Source organism: Notothenia rossii, assembly GCF_949606895.1.
Source record: "Notothenia rossii genome assembly, chromosome: 4".
NCBI lineage: Eukaryota > Metazoa > Chordata > Actinopteri > Perciformes > Nototheniidae > Notothenia > Notothenia rossii.
This window is the reverse complement of record NC_136902.1, coordinates 25562152-25573609: the sequence shown is the minus strand read 5'-3', so window position 1 is coordinate 25573609 and position 11458 is coordinate 25562152. Positions and strand designations below refer to the sequence as shown.

The 11458-nt window shown below is 41.7% G+C and overlaps 1 protein-coding gene across 1 annotated transcript; it reads right to left on the bottom strand.

Annotated features, from left to right (window-relative positions):
• Window positions 1-113: 113 nt before the first annotated feature.
• On the bottom strand, window positions 114-8923 carry LOC307034693 (neurexophilin-4-like). Its single transcript, XM_079673564.1, has 2 exons — window positions 8726-8923; window positions 114-1222 (listed from the first exon to the last, which is right to left on the bottom strand). Exons 1-2 carry the CDS (start codon window positions 8801-8803, stop codon window positions 392-394), a joined length of 909 nt encoding a protein of 302 aa, XP_079529690.1. The 5' UTR covers window positions 8804-8923; the 3' UTR covers window positions 114-391.
• Between the last annotated feature and the right edge of the window lie 2535 nt (window positions 8924-11458).

The window sequence follows — 11458 nt, the reverse complement described above, 5'->3', positions numbered from 1 at the left end:
CAATCAACAAGCAATGAATGCACTCGTTTAAAAAACGACCCAATTCTGTCTCTTAAGTTTTATCTTGTTTGTATCAAGATCAAGTTATAGATTTCAAGTCTTATAAACGTTTATATATATATATATACATTTTGTACGCATATATACAAAAAAAGTACACAAAAAGTGATACCGTGGATCAAGTGGCTGCTTTTTTAAGACAATGTGGAGCTCTCTGTAGATGCTTAGACAACACAAAGCTTATATATAAATGTCATTAAAACAAAAACAACGTCCACACACTGACAGTGTATATACAGCAGAAACAGTCAATCTCAAACCTATAATTTCAAAACTAAACACATGATTTAAAAGACAGATGAAAAGTCAGTGTGTTATTTCTGAGAAACCATCATCCGAGGTGCTGCTGGTTCTGCACCGTCTGGAAGTTGTGGTCCGGGCAGACCTTCTGCACCAGCCTGTAGTCGGTGCCGGTGAAGGCGATGAAGATGCATATGACCTTAAAGGGTTTGGCGCAGATCCAGGCCGCCTGGGACTGCGTGTTTTCTGAGTAGCAGGTCTGCCTGGGGTCGTACAGGCAGGGCTTGGTCTTCTTGGACCGGTTGGTTCTCTGGTACTCGATCCTGCAGTTGAGCCCGGCCACCATCGCCACGTCCGGCTGCTGCTTCTGCTGCTCTGGAGGAGGAGAGCTGGTGGACTGGGGCGGGCTCTGGAGCTGGGACGTCAGATCTGGAACCAGGACTTGGTTTTTGGTGGGAACACCCTGAGCTGCTGGATCCAAAACCTCCCATCCCACAGCTTTGGAGGGCGGGACGATGCTCACGGATATGTTCCCCAGACGAGACGAGTTGTGGCGGAAGTAGACGCTGAATGTGCCGTTGATGTGGTCCACGATTTTCCCCGTCACCAGGAGGCTGAACTTCACCGTTTTCACATTGAAGTAAAAATCTCCCCAGCCCAGGATCTTCTTGGCCTTTGTGGGAATTTTGGCGGGAGGTTTGGATTTAGGAGGAGGTCGGTACAGATACTGATCCAGGGCCTGGGAAAAGTTCTGAGGCCATCCATACGGACCCAGAGCGCCGTAAGCTGGAGTTTTCTGTTTGGTGGAGATGATCTGTAGGTCTTTGACTTTCAAAGCAGCTCCCAGTGCGTCTCCTGCTTCTCTTTCCTCCTCTCTCCATTGTTGGCTCTGGAACTCCAAGGGAAGGGCGGTTTTTTGGACCTGTGGATGACAAATGGGAAATTAAGGGGAGCTTAAAGGTCTACTATTTGTAGGCATATATTATAGGTCTCAGATATATAAAAAGCATGTCTATGAAGTGTTTTGCTCAAAATACCAAACAGATCACCCATTCTAGCAATGCCTCATAACCAGGGGTGCAGATAACAGGTACGCATGCGCGGCAAAAATCTGAAATGCGTAACGTCACTTGTGTCACTGCGCGCCTTTGCGTACCAGGTCATCAAAACAAAACACTTATTTCGTCTACACGTGCTTCTTGTCAACAATCAGTGGAGTAAACTATTAGACATGTCAAAAAACCAAAGACATTATATAGTCATGTAATCATTTCTTAGTATTTGATGTAAATGCAAGGACTTCACAGTCTTGGCAACAAGTTTTGGAGAAAGCAAATTGGAGGCTTAAACAGAGACAGGGAGGTGCATCTCCAGCATCTTCATCATCTACCATGCAAGAAGTGTAAATAAAGGACAGTGAAGGAGACACTGAGGAGGACAGTGAGGAAGACTGCACTTATTAACACCACGCTACTTGTGGGGTGAGTACCAAACGCTGTCTCCTGGTACTCATCTGAGTAACTCACTAAAAAGGTTAACCCTCTATTGCAGCCCTTTTAGAGGAGTGCTGATTCTGGGTCCGTAGCTTTAAAATAAATAAAAGGAGAACTCACGGAGGACAATTCTACCGAGATACTCGGCTAAACGCTGCCGTGATTAAACGCCATGTTCAAAACCACATCAAGAATTATTTATGAAACGGGAGCTCAAATGCTTTCTCTCTTGCGGGTTTACCACAAGGTGAGTTCCTTTTTTCCAGTGCAACGTTAGCTCTGAGTGTTAGCGATGCTTGCTAAAGTAAACAAAGACCGTCTTACGTCCATAACACGTTGCACATTCTATCTGGTAGCAACGTGTCTGAAAGGGCCGTTGGCATAAAGCCAGCCCGCATTTTCAATATTGCGTCATATTGGCAACAAATCTGGATCAGCTCAGTTGTACCCCCGTTTTCAGAGATTTGGGTACGGAAGAAAAGAGACAGGTTTTTATTTTCTGACACTTTGTGAGTTCCCTTACACACCAGGGGGACACATATTGATGTATAAAATACATTAAAAAGTGCATTTTGCATGATAGGAGACCCTTAAACTGAATACAGTAAATGCAATCCCACAGGATGTGTTTTATAGGCGGTCACAATAAGGAGGGAGGAGAAAGAGGCCAGAAGTAGCGCAAATGAAGGACAGTTCCAGTGTATTTACATCACAAGGTTGCAGATAATCGATTACAAATAATTATGCTATGATGTCCTCTGAATGAAAACAAGTTGAAATTGCCTCTGATCAATAGGTCAGCTCCTTCAGGCAAGGACTTACAAGAGCACACACACAGTCACACTCATGTTGCTAATAACACATTTTAATTTGACTGTCCTCCCTCTCACTCTCTCTCTCAGCCTCCTTTCAATGCCACCTTGATATTAAACTGAATCTACCAGCTTATTAATCAATATGTTTGAGAGAGAGAGAGGAACTGTGGAGGTGATTCTCTTTTGGAGAGTCTGAAGCAGCATCTTCTTCATACTCAGCTCCCTCTGTGCTGAACTCATTCGTCTCGAAATCCCTCTTGCTCCCTTTCACCGTTCACGTCATATCCCAGTAAACCCTCTGACACTGATTTGGACTTCTTGAAATGAATAAGGGATCAAGCTTTTCACCTGGATTCAGCATGTTTTATTCATAAACATTCTCCTTTTTCTTCTTCTCTCCTATTTTCGTACAAAAGACAGACAGTACTTTGTTAGTTTTTATAAGCTGTTTGTTTGTTGATATCAGTAATCATTTGTTTTCCATAACTCCTAGAGAGCAGAGCACTTCAGTAAAACACAGAGGCATGCTTAACTCCCACTGACTGTCCCTCAAAGTGAAAAAATAGCACATGCGTATTAAATATAAAAGAAGAGGACTGTGAAAAAGTGAGGCAGGCAGCCAAACTGCTGCTGTCTATATTAAAATGCTCAAATCCCAATAAATATTAATGATATATCTTAAAATCACCACACAATGAAAAAGTGAAAGTGTGAGGGACAATCGTACAATTTCAATGTTAAGTGTTAAAAAGTAATAACTTATCAAGTGCATCCAAGTGTCAGAACTGTTCTCTCATTAAACACTTCCATTTTTAAGTGGAGGTGTGGATTCGCTGTGGGAGACAAGTCAAAGATTTCTGCCTCTATAATTGGGCGAGACATCCTGTGCACTCTTGTTGTTTGGGACTTTAATTCCATTTTAGGATAATATATTAAAGGCTGATGGAGCTTTAAAGTGTTTCTCCCCACACATTTCTGAATAAACAGCTCCTAGGATATCATTATTTCTCATGGGAGTCACATCACCCCTAACCAGCGCAGGCCTGTGTGCCAATCTCTTACTTCTCCTGTAACACAACGAGCTCCAGCAGTGATTTCTGTTTCAGGGCCAAATCTCCAGCTATAGTGCTGTTCTCACCTACTCTAATTGGAGCCCTCTGTGTGACAGCCGTGTCATTGGCTCTGTGTCAAGATGCCAGCGCAGCCACTGCAACTGAGCAACTGTGGTGGAGTGGATGCACACACAACTCTTGTGCAAATTCACCTGCAGAGGCACACCAGGGGCGGATCTAGACAAATATTCATGGGGTGGCAAGAGGATGGCAGGAGAATTTCAGGGGTGGCATCCCCTGGCAGAAGTATATGCTGATTTAATCGCAGTCATATCAATCAATGTTAACTTGGAAAGCCACAATATTGATATTTTAACTCAATAACATTAGGTGACATTATTGTGGCACATCAGTAAAGCCTTAAATATAAATATATAAGGTGGCACACGTAATTTAATGAATTTTAACTGAATGAGTTGGTTTCACTCTTAGACCAGCAGGGGTACCAAATATGCAGACTGCTGCAATAAGTACATTAATTAACTGTCTCATCGATGTGTGTCTGTATGAATATGATAATATTAACAATCATATTATTCCTATCAGCTGTCAATCACTGTTATGATTCACATATTCAGTGTTATTATTAAATAAACTATATTTTTTGGAGGAGTTAATGATGAACGTTCCTCAAGATGCTTGCTCAACCTCCTTCAAATTTGAAAGACCAGTAATTACTATCATAATTCAAAAGAATCAAAGGAACAGTTCAGCGCCCCACAACTTCATTGCAAACAGTTACAACCTTGACTTTACATCAGAAAGAACAAACATTAAAGAAATGACTAACTGCATCAGTTAGGGTTAAAAAAACGTGTATTCAGCTAAAACATATACATCGCTGAAGTCATTTTCCAGTGGAAAGCCCTTACCTACTGGCCTAGTTAAATCAAAGTAGTTACTTTTTTTTGGCTGGGCAGTGAAGTTTTACACACCGTCTTATTTGACTTTCTCAGGACTTGAAACTGTTTTTTGGGGGCAGACCCCCACAAAGAAGAAACATGTATTTACACATGTAAGGTCATCTTCTTAAACAGTTTATTATTCTCATCGACTCATCCGTGAGCAGAGCATCAAGTTGGCATGCCTATAACAGCTGAATGTGGCGATTACCATCTTGATCAGCAAAACGCCTCACAAACTTATTAAGGTTTAAAGCTATGGTGCGTTTTGATTCAATGCTGAGTACAGCCAAACTTGACAGGCTCTTCTCTGTCATAGTAGACCGCAAACAGTGGCGGCTCCAGAGTATTTGTGTTGGGTAATCTATGGTAGGGCTAACCCATACAGTGGTGGGGATCAAGTCAGTATTTGCAATGTAATTACATACACGCTCCCCTTGACAGTGAAACGCCATGCGTGAGGTTTAGATTATTTCCCTGTCTCAATCCAAATTTAACTGTATGAAATAAAAAGGCACATTTGTCTTGTAGTAAATAAAAAGGGTGACCTGGAGCCAATCCTGCAATTTCTCCACAGGTGAAAGAGTTGAAAACCCAACCCCTGCAGGGGGGTCTGGGGGGATTCTCCCCCACGAGATTTTTTGAAATACTAACATCAAATATACATTCTGGTACTCTCTTGAGAAGAAAAATCAATAAATATATATTACTACACGACATATTTAAAAAAATGAATGCCATTTTAGTTTTTTGTTACTTTGTTCTGAAAGCTGAACCTGCTGCTCCTCACAGAGAGGAGAGGGAAAAGGCTGTGTGAAGTACTTTACATTGTGGATAAGGGCGGATAGCCCACATTGTTCTGTGTGTCAAAATGAAAGACAGTCCACACACCTATCAATCATCAAACCGTGGGGTCTTATAGTTGTACCGATGTATATACAGTGCTTGAATTGGAATAAAAAAGGTGCCAGTACTCTAAATCAGCAACAAGTATTTGGCACAAAGTCATAGTATATCCTATAATGCTGGTGGGTTTGTCTCTTTACTGTATATTTTAGAAAGGCTCACTGTACTTAAACAAAATGACTCAGGGTGCATCTGAGATTAGAGGGGGTGCAGTGGTAAAGTGCTATTTTTATAAGTGGGGAGTGGACCTGACACCCTCTAGTCTAGGGGGGTCCGTGGGCATGCTCCCCCGGGAACATTTTTTAAAAAATATTGAAGTTAGATGCATCAATCTGGTGCACTTTGAGAGCAAAATGAAGAGATATATGGATACCTCTCAACATCCATAATGAAACAACTGTAAACAGATTTACTTTTTCTTTATGGATATAAAAGAAAGTAAAGCTTGATTCCTACTGGCTGGTTAAATGACTCCTCGTCCCTGAGGCCACTACCAGTTTTTTGTGCCATTTTGCTGGATTTATTTGTCAATAGCGTTGCTGCACAAAGTGATAGCCCTCTAGTTTAAATCTACTACCCAAAAAGAAACATATGGAGATGGGTTACTATTTAAAAAAAATTGCAAATCTATTTGGGAACAGTGGGGCCGGGCCTCAAATCCTATAGGGGTGTCCGGGGGCATGCTCCCCCGGTAAGATTTTTTTTTAAATGTTGGACTTAAATGCATCAATCTGGTGCATTTTGAGGGGGAAATAAAGAGACTACACCCATATGAAACAAAAATGTATACATTTAAATAATCATAAAATCATAAGTACATGGCCATAACCAATAACATACAATATCCAATATGAAAAAACATTGAAACTTGTTTATTTATTTGTTTTTGGTTCATTTATAGTTGTGAGTGTGTCTGGGCTCCTGAATCGGCCTCTCCTGTCAGCAAAGGACTCTCCCTCCACCTTGTTGTTGAAACAGCTCCTTATATCCGTTAGCGCAGCTAGCTAGCACCAGATGCTAACAACAATACACGGTGCGCGCGCTTTCTCGCTCGCTCGCGCCACACACCAACACACACCCTCCCGAGCTTGAATGACACACAGAGACCAATCGAGGGCATTAATATGATCTGTATGAAAGTGGCAATGTCGGCAGGCCACGTCATGTAGACAGCCAGTCACCCTCTGTGAGGCAGAGTCGGACCCACATTTGCGCTGCGTTGCGTTTACAATATATACGTATATTGCCGGCGGCTGAGTACCGGTACTCAGTAAGAAGTGCCGGTACCACATGGGTAAAAATCAGAAGTGCCGGTACTGCGTACCGGTGAGTACCGGCCCAATTCAAGCACTGTGTATATAGAGATGTACTACAGCAAAAGTATTCTCCGTCGGGACTTCCTGCAACAACACCCAGCCGTTATCGTGATTCTGATTGGCCAGAAGACATTATCAAAGATGTTCTATTGAGAAGACGATCACTACGTGACAAAAGTTTTCAAAACCGTTTCTAGTCTTCGGTATTTCCAGACAAGTGGCTACTGAAATCAATCTTACTATGCTGTCTGTGCAATTTACTCCGAGCGAGTTGGCAGACTTTGTTTTGCTTACTTTAACATCATTTTTCATGGTGGGGATAAAAATGCTGTGTGTGCAGTCCCGCACAGTGCGGGACACCAGGTCACCCTACACACACGGTTCTGCCCCTCACACACACACGCTTCAAATCAAGTTGCATAAATGCTTGAGCTACGTTTTTATTATAATTACTGTGAAATCTGCCTATTATGTTTTCGTCATTAATACAACAAACACACACTTGCAACTGATAACACTGGCAATGATTTTAGATGTATTAGACTATTAAAAAAGAAATCATGCTTCAAATGAGTGGGGGTACGGCGTACCCCCGCGTCCAGCGCCCACTACACCACTGCTTCTGTCTACTTGTATCCGAAATGCTTCTCGTTTTGCGCTGTCCTCCCGTTCAAATGAAATCGCCGCCAATCATATTTCCAAGCTCGCGCCAGGGGGGGGGGGAGGGGTTACAAGGTTCGCGTCTTGTTCTGCATTCACTTGCACTCGGACATTAGAAATTTTCTCTCATAAATGTCCGATGAGCCACAACTTTTCTTTCAAAACAAAGCTGCCAAATGGGGTGGCAGCTGGGGTGGCAAGGCATTTTTCTGAGGTGGCAGCTGCCACCCCGTGCCACCCCGTAGAACCGCCACTGTTGGGCACACACACCGAGGAACCTGAGAGCAGCAGTTTGACTAATGAACACGGAGAACATGTTTTGCTCTTTGCTCAAAATGTCCTTATTGTGCCAGTAACAGATGAATAAAAACCTGAATCTTGTCATTCTTAAGCCTTTAGGCTGAAATCAACTTTTTCAAAGTGAGAAAGTTCAATTCATTTAGTTCAACTAATAAAGCACAGAATGAGCTGCTTGGAGGTATTCACATGACAGCTTCACTGTTAATGTATACAGAGCTGCAGTACTCTGCTCATGCAGCAAAGTTAAGGCAGTTCAATTACAGACGGGGGAGACGAATAAATTACAATGATGCCTGTAAGAGAATTACAGACCACGATACTGGAACAAATGACCATTTTGAGAAAGGAACAATGAGAAACGTTTTAGCTGAACTTCACTGTCAAATAAAAGTGTCAACTATATGATCCCAAGGCAGTGTTGCAGATACTGAGTCTGAATAGCAAAACAAAGGGCAACAGGAGACTAGTGCACATTTCACTCATTGAATTAAAAACAGCAAGCTGCTAACTTTCAGTGAAACATTTTCAAAAGTCAAAGTCAAATCAAAAATCAGTCTCAAGATAGAGTCAAAAAATCTCAGCCAACTTCTTCAGATAAGATGAATAAGTGTCTCTCTTAACCAATATTAGCACAAATACATTACCATCATAAAACTTGATTTTATTATTCAGTCATCTTTTTAAACAGAACAGTTTCAAATGTATAAGAAATGATTGATGCTTGATTATTTATGGGTTCAATTACACAATACCAACTAATCCCCTATTCAAAAAACACTCAGTGCATCAATGCTGCAATGAGATGAACAGCAACTGAACAGGACTCCATCGGTAATTTGATCAATTTAATCTGCTGAAAATACAACAACACCTCGCATTTTTTATTGAGCCACACAACTTTTATGGGAGGATTTGACTCACCGAAGAATGGAGCAGCCACAGGCAGGTGATGGCAAAGTTCAAACACAGCGCTCTCATGTTGCAACAGCGTGTCTCCATGCGCAGAGCGGAGCGTCTCAGAGACAATGTGCCGGCAGAACAGGTACTGTTTACTGAGTTCAAGCTGTAGACGCACTGCAAAAGTAAAGGAGACCCTCTGCAGTGAGACCATGAGTGAGACACAAAAATCCTCGAGTGAATGAATCCCCCCCCCCACACACACACACACACACAAACACACACACACCCACACACACCCACACCCACACCCACACGCACACGCACACACACACACACACACACACACACACACACACACACACACGCACACACACACACGCACACACGCACACACGCACACACACACACACACACTTGCCCTCCCTGCTCATTTTCATCACCTGGCCGGCCCTTATTATGTCTCATCAACCCGGGGAAAGGCGCTGTCAGACGGGCACAGTTTGACAGCCTCCCCGCTGTCCCTGCATACAGCCGCCACGGGGAGGCTGACAAAATGACAAGGGCTCTCTCCGGGAAATATAGAAATCACTGACAAGTCTGCTGAGACTCTGCCACTGCTCAGCCTATAAGCGGAATTGCAAGCCAACACATCACTGCAAGAAGCTAACCAAGCAGTCAGGTTGCCTTTAATGAAGAATCAGAGGCAAACACAGAAACCAATTAAAGGTCATGCTCCCCCTCAACATTTAAAGATAGCTTGAATTCGCATGATAATGTGTAGACTATAATAACCGAGGCTCGTGTGTGTGTGTATAACATTGTATTTTGAAGATATTTCTGATGTAATTATCGTGCTGTCTAAAATAAAACAATTCAAATATGTTATTAAATAGATTAAACTGCATGTGTCACCGGAAATGATGTGCGTAACGTAACAAGCAGCCATATTTCATTGTGTTAATGGAGTGGAGACACACGTTGAATACGTTTATTATTATTATTTTAAGCAATGTTTTTGTACCAGCCATCAGAAGAGCCAAGTTGGAGACTTGGACATCTCTTCAAACTGGTAATGACTGCTCCCTAGGCTTACTACAGGGTATTAGTTATATATTTTTATTCGCAATGCAGTGTTAATAGTGCTGGCAGTTTTACTGAAGACATTGCCACTTTAACACAGGGATTAACATCTAGTCAAAACCTTGATTGGCTTTTATGATGAGTGTTGGTTTTATGATGAACGGTTGGCCGCATTTGGCGAATCCAGCCATGACACAATTAATTAATAATTAATAATTAATATCCCTATCATATCAGATAATCAAAACTCGCAGTCTGTGTCTGTTGCTCTGCCATAGTAGGTATAATAGTGCTCCTGTCCTCGTTCCGTTGGTTACAAATACAATTTTGACCAAAAAAGAAATTACAAACACACAGGAATTGTTGTCCAAACAAAAATGTGCTGAACTGTGCTCTCGTAAAGTTTGCACCTGGCTAGAAATAGTTACTTATATGTATTCCCAATACGAATGGACAGAAACCGTTGGGTTACTCTCTTGACATATATAACATGTCTGTTGGGTTTGCGCATGAGCAGATGGCTGTAAGCAGAATGGCTCCGTTTTTACATCCATAATAGTAACACTTAAGCTTTTACTGGTGAAAACATTTCTCATGATCATTTTTTCAACAGTATCATCATTTTTAAGTAAAAGGAGAAAGAAGAGTTTGATCTAGGAACAAAGAAACAACAGAAGACAGCGGAGGCGTGGTCAGCACCGCCATATTCCCACAATGCTTAGCGCAGGCGTGACAGATAGTGCTAAATGTATAATTATCTACATTTATCTATCAGGTCTAACGCTATTTTGGGAGTGAGTCTTTGGTGTTTTAATGCCAGGTGGTTTAACTTGAATGTTTATTTAAAAAATGGCACATTTTTATACTGAACCGTAAGTGAGAGTATTAACGCTGGGAATAGGATACGGTGCTCACACTCAATATTTTCAGTACACTCTTGTTTCTCTTCAGAGCGCATAAATCTTTCGCCTTTTACTAAAGATTTCCGTGGAGAGGAACAATAAGAGTTTCAACTAATTTTTTGATGCCCTGCGTATGTGGGGCTTCCTCTCTTTGTGAAATATAAATCGACATTTTTGTCCTCTCAGAGAGATTCATACAACCCGTGAAGTCCCAGGGAATTTACATGTAAGGAAATTGAACACAACACAAGTTGTCTTCATACATCTGTCATTAGCATTATATGACTCCACATAATGTCATATATATTCTTAAGTATCGATTGTATGTGTTTGCATTCACTCTTACACTTTTTAGCGAAACCTAAAAGTTTATTTTTTTACTGTTTTTTCTCAACAGAGGCGTCTTCAGGGGCGCCATATTCCCACAATGCATCGCGCCCGTTTCTGCAACAGACCAAACTTGTTACATTGAATCTCTCATCCACGGTTTTTCTGTGCAATTATGAGAGCTCTTCTTTCACATACAGTTTTGTATTTGTGAATGTTGATTGAATCATTAAACGCTAGCTTTTAAGTCTTACTTTGAAATTGGAAGCCTAAGTGAGGATCATAAGGCGGAGATACAAGAAGGTCACTCCAGCACTCAGGGGATAGTACAATCTTGTTTCTCTTCAGAGCGCATAAATCTTTCGCCTTTTACTAAAGATTTCCGTGGAGAGGAACAATAAGAGTTTCAATTAATTTTTAGATGCCCTGCGTATGTGGGGCTTCC